The sequence below is a fragment of the Strigops habroptila genome, chromosome 11, assembly GCF_004027225.2.
Source record: "Strigops habroptila isolate Jane chromosome 11, bStrHab1.2.pri, whole genome shotgun sequence".
NCBI lineage: Eukaryota > Metazoa > Chordata > Aves > Psittaciformes > Psittacidae > Strigops > Strigops habroptila.
The window spans coordinates 27,460,232-27,481,794 of record NC_046360.1 but is presented as its reverse complement, the minus strand read 5'-3'; the positions used below and the strand labels follow the sequence as shown (position 1 = coordinate 27,481,794).

The window sequence follows — 21,563 nt, the reverse complement described above, 5'->3', positions numbered from 1 at the left end:
GAGGGAAAGATCATCTTGTGATCAAGGCACAAGACCAGGAGTCAGACGATCTGGGTTATTGCAAGGTTTGATTTGCCAATATTAACTAACAGTTCTGACACCCCAAATGCATAGGTGCTCCAGGAATGTGCCGGTTGCCTGCTGCCACAAATGCAGCATATTTTGGGGTTCTTGTGTTGTTCTTGCTGAATGCTTAATGGATTTAGCAAAATAATTTACCAGTGATGTACTTCACTGTGATGGAGCCAAGGAACATTCAGTAGCCTTAGCCTGAGGTTTTTGAAAATAGCTTTCAGGACTGATTTATAAGGGGTAACGGAGGGAAGAAAATGGAGCAGATCTGAACAGCCAGTCTCCACGTGCATCCCGAGCAAGAGCATGGTGCTTGTCTCACCATGAAACCCTGAGCTTGAGGTAATGAAAATTCTATCTGTCTTCTGAAGGCTGACAGATCATCTTTCCTAATGCAGAAATCCTACCACATGGCATCTGTCCTGCTCTAGGTACACACAGGGAGCCACGTTGCTGTGCACGTGTGCCAGCATACGTGACATGTGCTCGGGCCATGCCACACAGGAGAGACCACAGAGCATCTGCCTCCTGGTGAGGTGTGTTTGGGCACAAGGTGTCACCTCATCCCTTCCTGTTCTGGGACTCTCCCTGACTCCAGCCACAGCGGGGAAGAGGACAACACATCTGACCAAACTTGTCTTATGGCATACAGGGCCACAGAGTGGGAGAAATGCTGCCTGAGGTCCCTATGTAGTCACCAGGGAGTAATAGGACTTCTGTAGGCAAGGTTAAATGCTTCTCTTCCCCATGCAGATCAGAGTGAAAGGATCCCAGCTTACATATTTAGGTGCAGAGCCTGAATTGCTGGGGGTCCCCGTGGAGAGCTGAGCCCAGCGCCTGTACATGCTGCTGATCACGGACTCTTCTGCTGCATCGTCTGGCAACAAGCCGTAGCACAGTCTTCAAGTGCTTGAGCTAGATCCCTGCCTTGCCACCAGCATCTGCGACGGGTCCTGGCACAGGAGACTGCTCAGTTTTTCCTAAATCTGGCTGAACCATCTCCTGGGAAATGGGAGTCAGCTTGCTTGCTATCCTGCTTGCATCAGTCCTGGAGTGGCAGGTGGGAAGTCAAAGTCCCTCTTTAGCTGAAGGCATACAGAGGAGCTTTCATCCCCAAAATGTACAGGGTTTGAAAATTTCATGGGGGGATAAAAAAGATGTTTCCTTATGGGGGGGGTGGAAAAAAAGATCAAATTCAGTAAATCAATCGGCTCCTCTGTGCCCTCTTTTCAGGTACAGACTTGAGGAGCTGGGAAAAAATAGAAAGGAGGGAGAAATCCCAGATGGAAAGGTCCTGCATGGCATTCCAAGGCAGCAAGAGCCCAAGCGGTGGGTCCCTGCCTGGCGAAGGGCTGCGCCGTGCTGCACGTGGCTGTGGGCACCTCCCTGTGCTGCCCCATCCAAACCACCGGTCTTGTGATTTCTTTATTTTTCATTCTCCTTATTTCAGTCCCATGATTTATTTTCACTGTTCCTAATTCTTTGCCTTGGGGAAAGGACGCAGGGAACAGCACAGGGTTTGTACTGCAGTGGTTGTCTGGGTGTCGTGGGCCATAATCTGACATTTAAGTGATGAGGCACTGCCATCCAGGCTGCAGAACTCAGATTCTGTGATAAATGGTGGGTAGTGCAGTTCTCCTAATGAAGCTGTGTTTTCAGCATAACTACTGGTTTCACTTCACTATTTCACTTCTTTCCTTCTCTTTATCCAAGCAGTGAAAATCAATCAATCACCAGCCTAACAGCAGAAATTGTGGCATTGTATTCACATTAGGGCAGTTGCTAAGACATCTTGGTGGAGTACAAGAATGTACTTGGCTAATGACAGGTAAAGATTAAATCCTGCATCATGCTGAGCTTCCAGAACTGAAGGGATTACATTATTTCTGGGTAATTTTAATAGCACTGAGAGATAGTTTTAAACTTACATGGTGCTTTTCATACTAAAAAGTCCCAGAGCACTTTATTGGTAGAATTTGATACGGAAACTGTCCATAGAGATAAAATATGCCAATTGAGTGATGGCACCAGCAATAAAAGTAAAGAAAACCCTTATATTCTGAACGCTGGGGGAGGGGGGCATCTAGACAGACATACGTATATATCTGTCTACCCACATCATACGCCCTCATGAGAGATGCAAGAACAAGCAGTCGTTTCTAAATCTGAAAGCAAGGTCAGAAACGCCTCTGCGTGCCCACCTGACCTGCGGCTGACCTCCTCCTGTGCCAGCTTGCTCTGCTTCCCCATCTCACTTCCCCCATGGGACACGGGTGCTGGTGGTTCCCCCGCGGCCCGGCTGACCTGGAAGTCTCTCCTCCTCTGAGTCACTGTTCTCCTCCTCAGCTGCCCTCTGTACGTGGCTGCTATCAGGCTCTGGGGGTTTTCTATGCCTTGCAATTGGAAAGAAGCAGGATAGGTCAGTGGTGGCAAGGGATGGTGGCTCACGAATGTCCCATGAGTGATGTGGCTGTGCTCCTGTCTTGTCTGCAGCCTCCTGCCAGCCCTGGTGGCATAGCTACAGCTTTGTGTCAGGACACGATGCACCGGGAAAGTTGTACATGAGCAAAAGGTGCCTCTTGAGCCAGCTGAGGAAAATACTGCAAATGGCTGGTTGTCCTGTGGTGGGATGGGATGGAGGTCAGGCCTGCCTTTGGCCGCTTGCGTCTTGTTTTCAGTTGGGATCTGGAGCCAAAGGCAGGAGTTGCTTCCTGACATGGGGGTGCCATGTGTTCACATGCTCTCCTGACCAAGGATGAGGCTATCGCTTCCACTGTGTAAGCTGAGCACTGCTCTGCATTGATGTCTGTCTGTATGGAAGGCATGCATGTTGCACCCACCTCTTCACAAACTGCACAGTGTCTTCTCCTACCTTGGAGCCCAAGAGCATCATCATTCAGGCGATTTGGAGAATACCACTAGCATCAGTTAATCAGCAGCAGCCATCTCGAAGCAGTCCCCATCATTGCCCCAACTTCAACACACGTTGGAGTTATGTATGAAGAGTTCAGGTAACTCCTGGGTGAGGCCGCAGCTCTAGCATGCCACAGCTCATCTCCTGAAACTTTCTTCACCACTTTTCTCAAGAACACGCAGAATGGAAATAGAAGCTCCTGCCAGGGAATTTCCACCCCAGATCGGTAACGTTTGAGTCGTGGGAATGAGATGCCAAAAGAGTAATGTTACTTTTCTTTCTGGAAAGTTGGCTGTGTGGATGTGTGATGTGGTGGTGGGTGTGGTGACCCCGGCACTGCACAAACTCATGCTCGTAAACGTTGCTAAGTGATTAGGAAAATGACAGCCACGGCTGACCGTAGGAGAGGCAAGAGCACTGTCAAAGTGAGTGCAGAATGTGCTTCAAAATCGTTCAATGGTTAAAGGAGGTTTCAGAGTTTTCTTTGCAAACAGAATTATTCGTATTTAAAAAACCCACAATAAAACTAAAGATCTCCTGCTAACTTTCTGAGGATGTTACTTTCTGATGAATAGTTTGTTATCCAAAATACACAAGCATAAGCAGCTTGTAGGAGGTCATGGCAGTCAGCTGAACTGGTCCTGTTACTCAGCACTCTGACACTCTGAGAGGGGTTTCGCTGGAAATCTGGAGGAGGTTTCATGATGGAAGATGGGCTAAATAAAGGTCTTCCACCTCCATAATTCCGGCAGCTGAATTTCAGCACAGTATCTAGTCACAATGTGACATGGCTTCTCGTATTGAAAGCTAACCTTAAACCTCTCTAATTTTGGTGATGCTGAGTTGCAGCCAAAATGATTACTGGAGCAATCTCTGCTAAGGTGGGCTGTTCCTCAGGTTTCCTGGCTGATATTTCCCCTGTACCTCACTGTGAAGATTATCTGAAATGAGTCCTGATTTTGGTTAGCTCAGAGTAATAAAATTCATCTTTTAAAACTTGTCTTCAGGAAGTGCCTTGTGATGTACGTTAGCACCGAGAGGGCTGATGTCTGGATGGCCACAGCACCAGACTGTCCAGCCCAGCACCGTGATTTCCAGTGTAACTGGGGTTGTCGGAGGCGTAGAGCCAGTCATGTCATGCTCTGGGCGTCCTGACAGCTCCTCACTGCTGGCTGGGAACAATACCACTGTTCCCAAGGGATGGCTAGCAAAAATCAGGGTATTTTAGTATTTCCGATGAATTTTTAAAGAGTAGCCAAAACTGACGGGTTCCAGACAGCTGTTTATGCCGTGAGATGTTTTGTTACTATGTGCGGATCCTAATTTCCTGCTGCCTCAATGTAGTTATCAGTGGGAACAGGCCCAGATGCCCCTGGATCCCCCCCCCAAGTGTTGCAGAGCTCGCCTGGTGCTCCCAATGTCTGGGCTGTGCAGCCAAGAGCACAAATAGCGTAGGTGTTGAGAAAGGGTTAATGAGGGCAGGAGCTGGTAATAGGGCTGGTGCCTGGAAGGGGATGCTGTTTGGAGGGGATGAGGAAAGCCTGTGTGGGGTGTAGGAGGGATGTGGAGGGTTGTTACTCTAATCAGAAAAGATTAGGAGAGCGGGGAAGCAGGCGATGTCCGATCTTCTGGCTCAGGTCTTCAAAGGGAGTTGCTTTTAAGGAGGACTTCCTCTGGGAGGAAGAGAGACGTGGAAACGATCCAAACCCTCTGCTGAGAAAGAGGGTGAGGCCAGACAGGATTGATTTGGGACTTTATTTGGGTGTGCTTGGAATTGCTTAGGCCCGGGGAAGCACCGGGAGCCGGAGGATGCAGATAACCTGTGGGCAGAGAGTGCTGGCTCTCTGCTCACCCTCCCGGGCGGCCGACGGGAGGGTGAATCACACATCCACACCTGCAGAGAGCACCTTGCTGGCTGGAGCCGCAGCAATCTTTGCTGAACTGTGCTTTTTCTCTGATGTAAATAGGAAATGACTTCTGCAGCTGAGTCTTTGTGGGCACAGGGCTATAAAAGGCACTGCCATTTTACATACCACATTTGAGCTTGAGAGAGAGGAAGAAGGCTTTGCTATTGCAGTCACATAGTTAATAAGCAAATATATGTGGCTCCATAGGGCTTGAATAACTTTTGGAAGCAAAGTAGTTATGAGGGCTGAGTCCCTTGCCTGCTCTAAGTGACTAAAAATAATTGGTTTTATTTCCCTTACAAACTCACAGAACCCAAATGTTTCCGTACAACATACCTGACTCCAGCTCATTGTCTTTGTAGCTCATGAGGAATGAACCTGATGCATCAGCTGCCCCTGGGCCTGGACAATACTGATTTTACTTCAGGTTTTTCTTCAGGCAGCACACAAAACCAGCAGGTTTCTGTGTGCTGCCTCTGGCGGGGGCAAGACTTGGAAAGCCCTGAAACCTGCAGCCTCTTTCTGTGGGAAGGAGCAATGAGAAAACGAGATTGCTGTGGTGCAATTGCAGTTACAGCCTGTACTACACAGGGGTTGGGCAGGATGAACCTAAGGGACTCTTCTGGCTTCAACAGCTACGAAACCCAAGTGGTGGGCTGTCTATGGTGACTGCAAATAAAAACCAAGGGGGCCTCTTTCCATGACAGTGTATCATAAGGGTGTGATTCAGTGGCTTTCTAGAAATGTGAGGATCTAAAAGAAGTAAAGAAGGAAGCTTTCCTTCTCTGTCTCATTCCGCATTAAGAAATCAGGCAACTTGGGTTCTCCCTTTAGGGAAAAGGGAAATTTGGCACAAAAAAGCCCCTCCCTACCTCCGCACATCTCCGTACCACATGTCTCCGCTTCACTATTCACTTGTTTTGACATAAAGTACTTTCCCCAAAAAAATATTAGTCACAATTTTGGCTTCAACTAGCCACCTCTTAGTCTTCCTCAAAACGTTTTGAAATGGGTGATGTTAGAAACGTGTGATGGCATTGGATAGGAGTGGGCGGGTTTAGCATTTGTGGAAGATTCTGCATCGAAGTTTGGGAACCCAAAAGCTGCTGCCTGTCTGGGCTGGGTAAGAGAGTCCCGAAGGACCTGCCAGCAGATCAGAGGGTCTTCGGTGGGTCCCTTGAATAAAAAAAACTGTGAGGATGGAAAACCAGAACATCTGGTAATAGCACTGTGGGGATGCGTATGTGAGTTTTGTCAATGGAGGCTGAAGAAGCCAGACGGATGACTGCAGCGTAAAGTTGACTAATCCGTGCTGATGGGTGTCGAATTTGAACTAGCTGCCTAAAATCCTGGGTTTGAGCAGTAACTGCTTTATCAAGCAGTTCAGCACCAAGGGGAAGAAAAATCCCTAAGTGGCGTGTTGGATCAGATACAGGTTCCCGAGAGTTCCTGGGAAGCAAGGGGCAAGGGTTGTTTGAGTTAGACAGAGCTGTAAAATTATATTCCAGGCCTGTAGCATCTGCACACACAAGCAAGCTTGCAGTCGCTGTGGGATCCAGAATGAAATGAGCCCTGCCATCCCCTGTGCTTCCTCAAGTAATTATTACATGTGTTCCACCCTAATGAGAACCTGCTCCATTTTCTCATCCCTCCACTCTGCTGCTCTTTCCTCACGGCTGCTTCTTCAGAGTTTTTCTTTGTGAAACCCATCTGGCAAAGGGCTTATATTTTATTTTTTAAAAGAGAAATCTTTGGAAATTGGTAGTTTCGCTGTGCCTTATTATGCTTATAATCCTCTAATTTGGTAATAAGTCTCTAATCATAGCCATGCAGAATGACGAGCAGCGCCAGCCTGGAAAGGTGTCCCTCCGGGCTTCCCAAGCACAGCAGCCACAGCATGCCCTGATGGACCATTCATTCCATGCCTGCTCCCCGGGAAAGGCAGGGAGGAGATGGACCTTCTGGCATTACCAATAATGTAAAGCCATTCTTGGAACAGAATCAAACATAGATCATTGGTGAGAAACCCCTGAAATGAGGCGTTGCTGTGGGCAGCTCAAAGGTGGTTGCTGCATGACAGTGCCCATGCTGGACAGCAGAGCAATGCGGTCACAGATTTTAATGTCTCATCCTGGTTCAGGTGTTCTCAGCGTAGCAGAGGAAGGAGGACAGTCTGAGGGGCTCCCGGCCCAGCGTTCAGATCAGTGGTAAGACCATGTTTTGCAGATATAAAGGATGTTTCAGCTGGCCAGCCCCTTCCATCAGCTGTAGCAGACAAACTGTATGGTATTAAGATTTTAAAAATGGTTGTAAGGAAAAAAGAAAAAGTAAGTAAAGCCCAGTTACATGCTGGGGCAGCAAACCCTGTTTCTAGACTCTGTGCCCAGCTCGGGGGTGGTTGGACACCCAGAATGGGTGTTTGAGCTATGAGGAGCAGCCAGAACAGGAGCCCTGCAGGTCCCGGCTGCACGGTGCTCCAGGCAAGGTCTGGGGCAGCAGTGACACAGAGCCTGTGGCGGTTGTAAAGGAGCCCTGTCAGCCCTGGGAAGAAGTGGTAATCTACAGAGAAGGGACCACTAGCGGTGCTCCCAGGGCTGGAGGTGAGGGGCTGCAGCTCTCGGCTGGACCCAGGAGCTGGGGGCACAGAGGGGTCTCTGCAGTGTGTCCTTGGAGGAGGAGATGGCCCCGGCCTGGACAGGAGTGCGTGTGACAGCCTCTGTTCTGAGTGTTCTGGCATAATGCAGGGCTCTACAACAGCTGATTTCTCTTAGCCAAAGCTAAACCCTGCAATGTCTATGCTGCACAGAAAGAGGAGGGAAGAAGGAAAACCTTTTGAGAAATATGTCTATATAGCAATTTAGCTTGACAACCCAGTCCCTCCCCCCAAAAAAGTCAACAGAAAACAACAAATACCATCCCTTTCCTACAGATACTTTCTGCTCAGGAGCATTTTTCAAGGCTGTCTCTTGTGCAGATGAGCACAATCAGAATGCAGAGGAAGGTGCAGCCTGTGAGATAGGCCCTCCCAGCTCCTGATGGCAACCTGCTGCTCCTGAGGCTTATGCCCAGTCTGCTCCTGTAACAGGATTTTTCCCACTTCCAACAGTGCAGAGGCAAATCAGTGCAAATACACAGCTTGCTGACTGTAATGTGTGGTGCTGAGCCACACCTTAGGAAAAAAGAAACAGAAAGGCACTTCCAGATTACCTGATTTGAAAGATCACAGTAGCTAATTGGGTTCTGCATAGCCTGGCTTCCCGGTCAGGAAAGCTGCCCATCTGCCGGGGCTGGGGGCTGGTTAGGGCAACTGGTAATTCCACCCCTATGAAAAGGTATGTGTCTTTACATCCTGCCACCCTGCTGGATTGCAAGGTTGTGGCAAGAGATATCAGCTGAGCCAAGCCCTCAGTAAACCCCTGGTAAGCACCGTGGAAAGGAGACTGAAGTAGATCTGGCTTAGGTTAGAAATAGGTTATATTCTCAGTAACACTGTAAACTCAGTCCCAGAGCAGGAGAGGTGGACAGCAGAGGTTCCCTGATAAGGAAAGCTGAAACACGAGCCCCGACAGCCAAGCTGGAATCGGGGATGTCTTTACTCAGCACCGCAGCTTGGCTCAGACATCCCAGGGAAAGCTCCAAGTGAGGGACTGGAAATGCAGAGTAGGGTAAGATGAAAATGAGACAAAGTCATCACTTCCCAAAACCTTCACAGTGAAGGAAACACCTCCCACTGTCTGGAGGATCCATGGGAATATTATAATATTTGTTCCAAAAACATGACTGGGTGGATACAGAATTACTGACGCAGACACAAGCAGCTAATTGAATTCATACGTAGAAACTCTGGACACCATATGGCCTCAATAAAACGTGGGTCCGTAGCTGTTTCTTAGCAGATGGTTATTCATTTTCATAATCTTAAATCAAAAGATCATTTTTATATCTGGAGATCAAAGGCACTTAATGTCTCCTTGGTCGAGGTTTATAAAACGAAACCTCTGTCCTCTGTTTTGGCGTTACGCGTGAGGCAGACGGGGGTTTTCCCTTGAAACCTTTGCAGGGGCTCTGGGCAACCACATCTGGGCAGCAGCTGCAGATGTTCGCAGCTCTTCAGGGCTGGGACTTTATTTTCATTAGACGGACGTGCAGTTTTTGAAAGGAGAAGGGACAGTTGTAATGAGCTTGTGTGGCCATTTCTGTTTCCCTAGATTATTGGGATACAGCCCATGTGAGCATTTTGTGATGAAATTATTCTTTTTTCCCCTTAGAAAAAAAGCGCTGGGAGCACCGTCTGACCTCTCAGATCCCATACTCCACCCCGCAGAGCGGTTGTGTGAAGCCAACTCTGGCATCCCTGTGGGAGACGAACCGCAGAGGCACAAGGCAAGTCTCGGAGTCCTCTCAGCTGTGTGCGAGAGGGTGGGCGAGCGCTCGCCTCCAAGGCTGCACGTCAGTGCTGCTCCGCCGGCAGCCAGTGCAGGGGAGGAGAAGGGGGCGAGATGCATTTATGTGGAAAGTACTTCCACACCCACCAAAAAACCTCTAGGATAGACGTGATCTTTGCCACCTAAGAATTAAAGGTGTGTGGTTACTCGGAGCACCGTAGGTACAGGCTGCAACAAATTGAGTCCTGTTAATAAACCTCATTTCTACAGTGGCTACCTGCTGGCCGATGAGCAGTTCTCATTGGTGTGAAGGTGTAGCCGAAACGCACCTCCCCTGAGAACCCACACTGCCAGAGTGCTCTTTGCATTTCAAACACCGATGCACGCTGTTAATACTTGCGCCATGATCAGCAGGCATCTCCGAGATGAGAACGAGCACTTCCCTGCTGGTGTGCAGGTATTGCCTGCCAGCCTCACCGCCTCGGCTGCAGTATGGAAATGATCCTCCCCAGCAGACAGCAGAGTCCCACCTCGGTTCCCATTCACCTGGAGATGAAAGTGCTCTGGCTGCCAGTGTAGGCGGGGCAAAACTATTTAAAAACCTCATTAGAGAAAGTATTTGGGGAAGACAGCAACACCCTCAGTTGTGGTTTGCTCCAGGACTTCTCAGCCAGATCACTTCTGATACAGAGGGAAGGGCACTATGAGAGACATTCCTGTCAACTAGTACTTCTCGTAGGGATGCCCTGGGTATACTTTGCTGCCTTCTCTGCCCTGGTGGGCTGTATTTTCTACGTAAATATGGGCACGTTCCCTTCCAGGTGCTGTTTGGATGAGGAGCCTGACTGCAGCATGGCATCAGGGCTGCCGTGTGGTGCAGTGTGGTCCCATTTTGTGATGGAGAAACGCAGTCAGCAAAACTGTATGTAATCTTGATTAGGCACAAATCCACCATGAATATTTCCTATTCCATTTAATTCCTGTTTGTGCTTAATTCAGCTGAATTTGCAGCAGGAGTAATGCCCAAGCCACATCTGGCTTGTAATGCACATGGGATCAGACTGGGAGTTTGGGAGGAGGTGGATCTGGATTCAGAGGTTTGGCTTCTTATTTAGAAAATGACTGGTTACATTCTCCCACGGCTGCTCCAGACTATCCCAGAGCTTAATGATATTCACGTCCAAGGGTTTTTTAAGTCTGCATGACTAGGAAACAATCTCATGTCTATGGTTTGTCTGGCCTGTTACGAAGGAGCCTGTGCACCTGCATTTCCCCTACCGCCTGCATTTCCTTTGCATCCCATTTATTCAAAGGGGCCAAATGTTTGTTAATCCTAACAAGTTAGAGTGCCAATAATCCCTTTTCCTTTCCCAATGTAGGCACATCTTAATTGGCACATCTTAAGCAGCCCCCAGTTAATCAGGACTGCAGCCCTCAGCCAGCCATATGGGGATGGACATCCTGCTCCCCCGCATGCAGGTGCTTGATCTCGAATGATCACACAAGCCTACAAAGACCAGGCTGGTCTAAGCAACTTCACACACAGTATATGGGCTTGTTTTCCCTTATCTCCAGGCAGGGGAGCTGACAGCATGCCTGCAGAAGTTCAGCCGGGTTCCCCATGTGCCCCCTGCCATGGCACCATTTGAGCCGCCTGCCCTGTTTTGTCCCAGCCAGCTTCCCAGGCCGAGCTGCTGAGCTCCTCACCTCTGCCACCAGCCCTGACAAACAGCCTTTGCTCTACTGCTTAATGATATTTACAGTTTGAACCGAGTCCCCCCGAACTGATCAACGGGCACCTTATACACTGTGAGCGTGCAGATCGCACAGACCTTGTCCAAGAGGCTCGAGGTTCAGAGGACAAGGTTTAACTCGTCCATGTCCTGAGATGAACTGTAGGAGAAACATACTCCCGGTCTCTTCTTCTGCCTGTTCTGGCTTCATTTTATTATTGTTTTTAGGGGGTGTGTAATTTTTTTTAATCCAGTTAGCAAGTTCAGGATACTTTTAATGTTAATATTTACTCAGATGTAATGTAGTTTGGCCCTGTAGCTGTTGTTACCTGCATCCTCCAGAAGGAGCAAAATCTCCCTAGACCACAAGCCCCAGTGGTACTGGTTCCTGCTGGGGTACGTGGATGCCAGCAAAAAATAAGTAACGCTGCTGTTAAAAGCTGTGGTATTTTCTAAGTCGTAGATCTAAAGGCACCCTACTTTCTTTGCTTTGCATACTTGCAGAGCACCGTCCTTTCTGCTTTTCAGATATGAAAGCCGAAGCAGAGAGACATCTGATGAGGCTTCATCGCTGACTCACTGTTTGATGTTAGGCAGAAGGAGGAATGTGATCAGATACCATTGTGCAAAGCATCCACCAGACAACTCTGTCACTCAAAGGAGAAGCAGCTCCCGAGCAGGATGTGCTGGCAGCCCAGCTATCCTGCCCTCAGCTGGCTCCCTGCCTGTCTGAAGACATGGGTAACCCCTCGCCATCCCCTGCCCCACCTGAGCTCTGCAGAGAGACATAACCTTTGGGATCACTTCCACCATATGCAGACAGAGGCTGAGGGCTGTGCTCCTGCTAGCAGGGTCAGCCGGCGGTGCGGGAGAGGCAGCCGCAGGGGTGTGCACGGGTGTGCACGCCTGGAGTTCTTTCTCACGAGATGGTGCAACCAGCTGGCGGGGAACTGGTTAAACAGCGTGAGCTCCTTGGCTGCCTGGGCTTGGCTGGCGGCGCGAGGCAGGGCAGCATGTCACCGGGAAGCCGGCATGTTTTATTAAACACAGTATCAAAGTGGGCTAAAGTCTCTTATTAATGTCCACAAATTCTGCCACTTCCAAACAGTTTCCACCTACATATTCCTCCCACTGCTGCACTGGATGCTGGCAAACATCTCTGCTCAAAGAGGGGAATGGCTTTCATTTGAATAGTCCTCAGGCAAGTTTCACTGAGCGGTGCCAGCGTCATACCCGCAGCTCTCACGTGCCCGGCAGCGATCCACGGCAGTGCTGCAGGGAGGGCCCTTCGCTTGCCCAGGACTCCACAGAGACAACGGCTCTCAATAGGTTTTCCCAGTGTTTTATCCAAGCAGCATCCATGGTAGCCTAAACCAATGTAATTAAGCAGCGATGGGTGCACATACTTGCAATATTAAATCTCGACTTAATCTAGCTTGCGGACGACTCCTTTCATCGTGGCAGCGAGCGTGGCCAGCTGTGCTATTGAGATAGTGAGTCACACATGCAACTGAAACCACCAGTTTTCAGCTTCTTCACAATTTGAGATTCTGCAACTACCTGCAGGCTCCCAGGAGGGCGAGGTGGAGCTCTGGTGGGTGTCAGACTGCTCCTCTTGCTCTGTTAAGTCCCACAATGTCCCTTTTGGGACTCTGCCTTCAGCTGGTGGGTGCAGGCTCTCCTTCGCATGCCTTAGACACTATGGTTGGGAAGTGAGACGCGAGCTGCTCACCCTGGGCACTCCTGGCTTTATACGTCCTGCACCGCCCAAGCTGCTGCGGTACCACACACCTAGGGCTGCAGGAAGGTGGTGGGTGTTTGATGTGTACCATCCCATGTAGCTGACAGCACCATGCTGCCCACTGAGTGCTTTCATGTCCATTCTAGAGGCTGGTGCCATGCCTAGAGGTCTGCCCATCTCAGAAGAAGAGCCACCACGTTTGCCGCGTACCCCGCTCTCCTAGAGACAGTTTGGCTCCCACAGAAACTTTTACTTCTGCAAAAAGTAATGGGTATTAATTGCCGAGGCCTCGAGACTGTCCGTCAGATGCTGAGGGCTGACTGCATCCGTGCAGCACCTCCCGCACGGCCCAACCTCAGCGTCCAGCCCTGGCTGCTGGGCCAAGACATGGCTGTTCTTTCACCTCCAGTGCCAGTAACCTGACACAGGATTGCTGGAAATGAGAGAGAGGGAGAGTCAGCGATTTGATTACAGGCCACAGGCACATGCCTGGCCTTCATGGATATATTAAGTAAGAGACATTTTAAAACAAAACCACCCTCAGTAACCTTATCGTAAGCTTGAATCTGCAACCCATCTGTTAACTCCCGGCGCTGCCCACATAGGCTTCGATCAGACGTCGGTGCCAGGGATTTTCAGAGTGTTTCCCCCTCAGATCGCTGTGGTCAGAAGGGGACAGTCCCGGGGAAGGGGCAGGTCCTGGGGCTCGAGCCCCAGCCACCTTCAGCACACCTTCAAACCAACCCAACCCCAAACCCTCGCCCCGACTGAGCCTGTAAATAACTGCAAATCCCCTTTGGACACGAGCTGCCGCTGTCCTGTGACTCTCAGCCCTTCTGAAAGAAGCTCTCAGGAGACCTGCTGCTCCATGAATGACTTTAGAAAATAAAGCCTTTTTAAACACTTTGCTATTGCCCTAATCGTACGTTGTAAAGGAACCCTCCACGTAGAAATAATTCAGCAAACACAGTCCAGAAGGCAAATTGATGATTGCATCAGCCCCAGCTTATGAAAACTGATCCCCAGGAAAATGTAATTCAACTCTCCAGCAATCTAACTTGATACCCAAGAATGTAATAACTTCATTTGGATCCTCTTTTTAGGGGGACTCCTAAATCCTTGGCAGCATCCCTTAAGGTCATGAGCAAATCCTGATACGGAGAATTGTTTGGCAAGCACGGGAACAGTAAAAGGGCTAAATAATTGGGGATTACCTCTGACCCTGATCTGTAGCTCACCACCCACTGCAGGAATGCACTGAATATCTGAAAGAGCATGCAGGAGTCAGGCAATCCACAGGCATGAAGCTGTCCACGTACACTTGAAGTCTGAACTTAAAATGCAGAGCAGGTTGGCCCCGCACCTCATTTTTCATCAGCAATCAGCTGCAGCAAGCTCTAATTATTTCTGGTGCCTTGGACAGAGGGTCAGTGATAGGACAGATGAGAAATTGTATGGATTATTTTTACCCTTTGTTTGGAAAGTAACAGCTTGGGCCTTCAGGGCAGAGAGAGAAAGAACCATCCGATTCAGTCCCTGTTCCTATCGCTGGTTACTGTCCCCTGAACTGCAGGAAGGGACAAACACATCACTTCCATTTTTGCTGATAGTTATTGCTGAGTTTGTTCAGCACCTGCACGAAAGACAACCTCTGCTTTGGGAAGTCCACAGCCCGGTGCTGTGATCATTCGTACTCAGTGCTCCATGTCAGCCTGTGAGCCCTCTTCTCGCAGCAGGCTGGCCCTGCAGCGGAGCCTCAGGGCCGGTGAGCGGATCATGGCCATAACCACCAGGTTTGCAGGCTCAGACACAGATACCGAGGAGACCGCATCCAGTGGGACAGCCGAAGCACCGGCTTTCTGGGAGCTCCGTTTCACTGATATGTTGTTTATGCTGGAGAGGCAGCTGCGATCTTGTAAAGAGGTTTTTGGGTTTTATAAACCTTACATTTGTGGCTAGCAGTGCACTACAGTGCGCTGACTTCCACAAGGATTCCTCCTGGTAACGACACACACCTTCAGATGGCAGAGAGCCTTAAAAGGCCTGTCTCCATCGCCCGTGTAAAATCTCTCTGTGCTCTCGCATAATACCTCCTGACCTCAGATTCCTCCGTGCGTGGAGCAGCCATTGCTCAGCAGGCGATAGCAGAGGCTCTGTGCTGGAGCTCTGCTATTACCTTATCTTGCTAAAGGCACCATTTATCTGGTGAGCTTGCCTCTACTTGTTCAGCGTTCCTTCCGTGGGGAAAATGACCACAGCTCTTCGAGGGGGGGGCTGCTTTGGCAAACACACACTGTTGTAACCACCACAGTGCTCCAAGTCTCGCAGCAGCCGGCACCCAGGAATCACAGATGCTTTGCAAAAGCATGGGAAGTCCTCAACTTCTCCGTGCGATGCTGCCGCTTGCCTATAACCATTTTTGAGCGACTGCTGGTTATTTTTCCCCGTGTTTCCAAAGTTCTGAGGCTGCAGATGTAACTCCGGTCTGTGCTTACGGGTTGGGGAAGGGGGGGGGTGTTTAACAGGGAGCTCGGTTAGACCCAGCGACCGTGACCCCGCCGCTGCGCCAGCGGGAGCGCCCCGCTCCGCACCCTCCCTCGGCTCAGATTCAAGGCCGGTTCCCCTCCGCCCCCCCGGAAGGGCAGCGGGCCCACGGGGCTCGGCGGGGCGGGGATCCCGGCGGGATGCATGAAGGGGGGGATGCCCGAAGAAGAAGGGGGAGGGGGGGGATGCGCTACCTCCGGGACCCCACCGCTCCGCCCCCCCCCACCCCCCCCTCCGGTCCCGGTGCGGTCCCGCCCCCCCCGGCACGTTGCGCGGCGGCGGCGGCGCTGCCGACACGTGAGGCTCATGTGACGGGGGGCGGCGGGCCCGCCCCGGCGGCCGCCAGACGTGCCGGCAGTCACAGGGTAGCGCACGTCGCTCCCGTCCACCCACTCGCCCGCATTTAACCCGGCCCGCCGCCGCCCGCCGCTCCTCAGCCCGCGCGGCGCGGACGCGGCATGAGCAGCCCGCCCTGAGCACCGGCCGCCCGCCCGTCCCGCTCACCGCGCACCGCGCTCCGCTCCCGCGCACCCCGCTCCGCGCACCACCGCTATGGAGCGGATCCCCAGCGCGCAGCCCCCGCCGGGCTGCCTGGGCAAGCTGCCCGCCCTGGAGAGCGGCGACATGCCGGGGTAAGCGGCGGCGGCGGGAGCAAGGGGGGAGGAGAAGGAGGAGCGGCGGCCCCGCCGCGGCCCCCCCCGGGGAACGGGGATAATATCGGTGCTTTCGTTTCGCCCGTGCAGGCTGGACTTCGCGCACATGTACCAAGTTTACAAGCCCAGGAGGGGGTTAAAGAGGAGCGAGGACAACAAGGTACCTTGGGGGCTGCGCGGCGGCTTGGCTCGGGGGGGCGGACACGGGGGGACCCCATCGAGGCGGGAGCGATGGGCGCGCTGACCCGCTCCCGCCGGCTTTGCAGGAGACCTACAAGCTGCCGCACCGGCTGATAGAGAAGAAGAGGCGCGACCGGATTAACGAGTGCATCGCCCAGCTGAAGGACCTGCTGCCGGAGCACCTCAAGCTGACGGTACGCGGGAGCAGGGAGGGAGACACGGCGCCCGTGGCAGCGCGTCTTTGCCCGGGATTTGGGGTTAATTTGTTTTCTTTTCCCCTTTTTCGTTGCCCGTTGTGTCGGGTGCCTTGTGCTGCCGCACACCCGCGCCGGGCTGTGAACCCATCCCAAACTTTCCCGAGAGTGGAGCCCTCAAGTGGGCTCCTGTGGTGGCAGGTTCGCCGGCCAAGGGGAGCCCCTGGCCGGGTCCCTTCACTGAGATCATGATGCCAGCAGGGCAGTGGGATAGATAGATAAATAAAATACTTCCCTTTGAGCTATGTGGCTGGTCCGAAAATACTGTAAGATTCCGTGACAGCCTTTTCTAGAGGCAGCTTTTTAACTTATTTTCATGGAATATCATCCTTCATAGTCCTGTACCATTCAAGATCAAGGCACTGCCCTTAAGCCCTTTCTCCGAACTGCGTCGGTCCTGCCTCTGTCACTCGGGAAGCGTTAGCAGCCCCATCAGGCTGCTGCATGTGTGGCCGGCCCCACAGCGCTCACCAGCCTGTCCCTTTGCTTTCAGACTCTAGGTCACTTGGAGAAAGCTGTGGTTCTCGAGCTCACCTTGAAGCATGTGAAAGCACTAACCAATCTCATTGAGCAGCAGCAGCAGAAAATAATTGCTTTGCAGAATGGTTTACAAGCGGGTGAGTATTCAAATTGTATCGTGTGAGAACCTGCGTGTGCTTGATGGACTTTCTCTCGGAGTCTTTGAAATGCGGTTGTGACACTTAGTTCCTCAGCAGGGAGGAGGCAGGAGTTCTTGCCTTTAAACGCCATCATTTTCTCTCCCTTTGCTTGTGGGCTTTGGCAAAAAAAGAAGCATTTCTCAGTACGGTCAGTGTAGAGTGAGTGCCCTGTGGAGTTGTTTCGAAAATAAATTGGATTTTAAGTAGTTTTATTTAGAGCCCAGGTTTGCTGTGAGGCTCTCTCCAAAGCCATTTAAATCTTTCCATTTGTGTTCATGAGCTTTGGATCAAACGCGGTTTTGTTTGTTTTCTGAACATACACACAAATTGCTTCTTATACACACCTTTTTCAGGTGTCTTTCTTTATAAATGAGCTAGTCTGTGTTCGGCAGGCAAAGAGGGGACCCGGAGCATCAGCTTATCATGCTTTACATGCACTTCCTCCTCCTGTTTTCACATGTGGCACTCACGTGAATCTGATAAAGTAAAATCTAGTTTTTCTGAAGGGCCTTCCACTGCTCCGGCAGCCACAGGGAGTGCAATAGAGCTTTCAGCTGAAGCAAAATCACCCGAGGTTAGGGAGCTGCCGGTGGGTAAATGTGCCCCAGGAGCCCTGTGCCTGGAGGTGAAGGGCGAGGTGCGCTCTGCCTTCCCCAGGGTGTTTCCCAGGGGAGACACCAGCTTGAGTCACTCCTGTGCTCCGTGCTTCAGCACCTGTTGATGGTGGCATGGTTGGTAAATGCAGACCTAAAAAAGAAGTTTAAAGTTGCTATGGAAAAGTGGGCAGATGGATGCTCAAATAAAAATGTAGAGGGAATCGGAGGAATGCATGCAAAATTCAGGTTGACCATCAAGTTCGCTTCTCTAGCTGTGCTGTGGCTGAAGTTTAATACTGCCTCCAGCCCACCTTGAAGATGGTAATGGAACTATTTAGCACGTTGTTAATTTTTAATTTCTTTCTGTTAATGTTTCCTCAGGTGACCTGTCATCAAGAAACCTCGATTCCAGCCAGGAAATGTTTCGATCCGGTTTCCAGATGTGTGCCAAGGAAATGCTGCAATACCTGGCAAAGCACGAGAACGGGAAGGACCTGAAGTCGTCCCAGCTGGTCAGCCATCTGCACCGAATGGCCTCCGAGGTGCTCCAGGGCGGAGCCGGCCGCAAGTCCGGAGACATCCCTCCTAAAATGGTGGACTTGAAAGAGAAGCCCGTCTCCTTGACCACGGTGGCGGAGGGACACGGGAAAAACTGCGTGCCTGTGATCCAGAGGACATTTGCTCACTCCAGCGGGGAGCAGAGCGGCAGCGACACGGACACGGACAGCGGGTACGGGGGAGAGCTGGAGAAAAGTGACTCCAAATCCGATCAGCAGTATTTCAAAAAGGATACCGAACTCAAGTACGCTGTCCAGGAGAGAATAAGCTCTATTAAGCAAGAGACTGAGGACCCGCCGGCCAAAAGGAGCAGGCTGGAGTCACCGGAGGACGAGAGCCCTTTTGGCAGCGACATGATGGGCTCTTCCAGCAGCTTCCTGGGGCCCCACGCTCACCAGCCTCCCTTGTGCCTGCCTTTCTATTTGATCCCACCATCGGCAACAGCCTATCTGCCCATGCTGGAGAAGTGCTGGTACCCAGCGTCCGTACCTGTCTTGTACCCCAGCCTCCCAGCCTCTGCCGCAGCACTTACGGGGTTCATGAACCCTGATAAAATCTCCCCACCTCTGCTGATGCCCCAGAGACTCCCTTCTCCCATACCGGCCCATTCCCCTATCGACTCCTCGGCCCTGCTTCAAGCTTTGAAGCAGATTCCTCCTTTGAACTTGGAAACCAAAGACTAAGCGCAGTGTGACTTTTTTGGTTTTTTTAAGTTGGGTTTTGTTTTGGTTTTTTTTAGTTTGAGACTTTCACTTTTATATATTGGCTGGACTGAGGTGTGGGGATAAGGTTCACTGCACGTAGGAAGCTAAATCCCCTTTTCTCTGACTTGGCAGGTAGCTTGGAGGAGGATGAAGGATGCACCCAGGTTAGCAATTCAGAACTACTTCCAGGAGAAATACAGAAAAAGAAGGGTTTTGTGCTTTACCCCTTACCTTCTCCCCTCTCCACATCTACAGAACAGTTGACTCGGTCAGCTGCGGCTATATTGCAAAGCTGTGAAAAAATATTCCATTAGGCAGACTTGGGTTTAGGGTCTGCGAATATAAAACATGGTACTTCTCATAAAGGCTTTTAAGGCAACAGCCCCACTGCTGGTAGTTTGAGCTGAACTGATTCAGTGCCCCATCAGTCACCAGTGCCCGAGTGACCGGCACAGTTGGTGCAGCGGTGGTGGCAATGCCACCAAAAGCACAGGAGCAGCGGACACTGCTTGGTCATGCACAGTCAGGTAGACTTAAGACGGGTTTTCTCCACACCTTTGGCTGATATATATATATATATATTTTTTTTTTTTAAGAAATAAAAGGTAGATGCTGCTTGGAAGCTTTACATGGCGTACATCTAATAAATAAATTAACACGCGCCCCTTCCTGTAACTGGAGCTGCTAGTTTGGGCTGGGTAGGGCAGAAAATATCCCAAGGATCACTTGGCTTGTTGCACCTGACTCCAGGCCTCTCTCGCTGCTGCTGTACAGTTTCGCCGGGTCTAGTCTGTTGGAAATCAGGATGGTTTTATGAGCCCTGTCAGCAGGGGCCCAGCCGGTAAGCAGCTGCTTCCCGACCGGGGCGAGTCGAGAGCTTCATGCAAGAGGGAGCAATTCAGCCGGGGTCGACAGCACGATGCCCGCTGAATGTGCCCCTGTCAGTGCCTTTGAAAAATGAAAAGGTTGGGATTTTCAAAGGAGTCTAATCCCGGTGGGGTTTGAGCATCTAAATTCCTTAGTCTCCTTGGCAAAACCTGGCCCACATTACTGTATTAAAGAAAGAGGGTGAGGGTGTTGACACTTGTCCCATGAAACTGCGAGGGTCTTTCTCCGCAGAGGAACATCATGTCCATTTTGGCTTTTTTTCTTTTAATTAAAAACAAATTTCACTGCAAAATGCAGTGCTGGGGGTGGTTTGGTTTTTTTTTTTGTTTTTTTGGTTTTTTTTGGTTTGATTTTTGTTTTTTCTTACTGGTTTTGAGAACTCGTGTCCAGAAACCCTGTTGTATGGATTTTCATTTCGCCCTCCCATTGCACCAGCTGTTGAGATGCACTATGCTTGATTGCAGATTGTGTTCTGACGTTTATTTTGTTGTTGGTTTTTGTTTCTTTGGTATACAGTTGTTGCCTTTATTTGTAAAATCCTGTTATATATATTATATAAATATATTAAAAGGTAAAATGTTTCAGATGTCTATTATTTGTATAACTACTTGAGCATAAAGAAGTGATAAATATGAATGTATTCTTGTTTCTGGGTTGTCTTTTTTTTTTTTTCTGAAGAGAAGAATTTTTTGTTTTTCTCTAGGGAGAGGTACAGTGTTTATATTTTGGAGCCGCCTTCAAGGTGGGATATTGTACATATTTTTATCTTGAGTAAATGTTAAGTAGTTGTTTAAAAATACTTAATAAAATAATTCTTTTCCTGTGGAAGATAAGGGTTTGCCTCCTGTGCTTTTAAATGTTTGTGCAGGGTCATTGCGTGTGGTCTGGTCCAGCAGTCGATGGTGATCTCCTCGCTCCTCTGACAGCTCCTGCAGGGTCCCATTACCCGTGTCCCCAGGGTTATTTATTTAACTCCCTTGGCATCCTCAGGGATTTTTTGCCTTCCCAATCCGAGGGAGGTGCCAGGAGAGCCTGGCTGGCTTCTCTGCTTTCTCATTTCACTGCGCACTCCCTGGGCCTGGTCTTTTGGCTCATCTGCCCCAAGCTCAGTGAGGAGCAGGGAGGAGGCAGCCCCTCACCATGGACGCTGCATCTTCCTTACAGGCTTTGCCCATTATCTGGAGGAGGGATGGGCTTTCCACAAACAGCGGGTTAGCTTTACTGGTGTCCCTGAAACCTGCACTGGAGCTTTGCAAAGCCTCTGTGCTGTGGGATGGGGATGGTGCCACGCTCCCCGAGGGGCACAGGGGCTCCTGATGCACGGCTGTGCTGAGTGGCAGAGACTAGGGGTGCCCTCCACTGCCTGCACTGTCTTGGTTGGGGAAAACCCCAATGGCTTCTGTGATGGCCCTGTGTGGCAGGGAGGGACAGCCACCGTGCTGCTGCTGAGCTGGATCCTGCCTCTGCCGGGAAGGAACCCGTGCCACCCCCTGCGCGCCCTGGCACGCTTCTCCTGTGTGCTTCCATGACTGTTCTGCTGGTTTGGGACTTCAAGCCAGTGCTGCAGGCGGTGGTGAGGTGCCTGGTGCCTCTGACGCTGCTGCCAAATAGTCATGGGGGATATGGTACAGATATGATACAGCCCATGGACAGGCTCCTTCCCAGACTCTCCAGCAACGATGGATGTTTTTTGGCTTCTGCACAAAGTGATGATGACCCCAAACCTCTCCCCAGAGGCAAAGGATGGGTGCAGCCTGGCTCTGGGCTGTGAGGGA

The 21,563-nt window shown here is 50.8% G+C and overlaps 1 protein-coding gene across 1 annotated transcript; it reads left to right on the top strand.

The window, feature by feature from the left end:
* Positions 1-15,611: 15,611 nt before the first annotated feature.
* Positions 15,612-19,562, top strand: BHLHE40 (basic helix-loop-helix family member e40). The gene is made up of 5 exons (XM_030500888.1): positions 15,612-15,928; positions 16,040-16,109; positions 16,216-16,323; positions 16,877-17,000; positions 18,020-19,562. The coding sequence occupies exons 1-5, from the start codon at positions 15,849-15,851 to the stop codon at positions 18,877-18,879; spliced, it is 1,242 nt and encodes a 413-aa protein (XP_030356748.1). The 5' UTR covers positions 15,612-15,848; the 3' UTR covers positions 18,880-19,562.
* Positions 19,563-21,563: the final 2,001 nt, after the last annotated feature.

Bases quoted from the DNA above. Each gene is read 5' to 3' on its own strand.
- BHLHE40 (XM_030500888.1), top strand. From the start codon at position 15,849: ATGGAGCGGATCCCCAGCGCGCAGCCCCCGCCGGGCTGCCTGGGCAAG. The intron at 15,929-16,039 runs GTAAGCGGCGGC...TCGCCCGTGCAG, and splicing joins GAGAGCGGCGACATGCCGGG to GCTGGACTTCGCGCACATGT. The intron at 16,110-16,215 runs GTACCTTGGGGG...CCGGCTTTGCAG, and splicing joins AGAGGAGCGAGGACAACAAG to GAGACCTACAAGCTGCCGCA.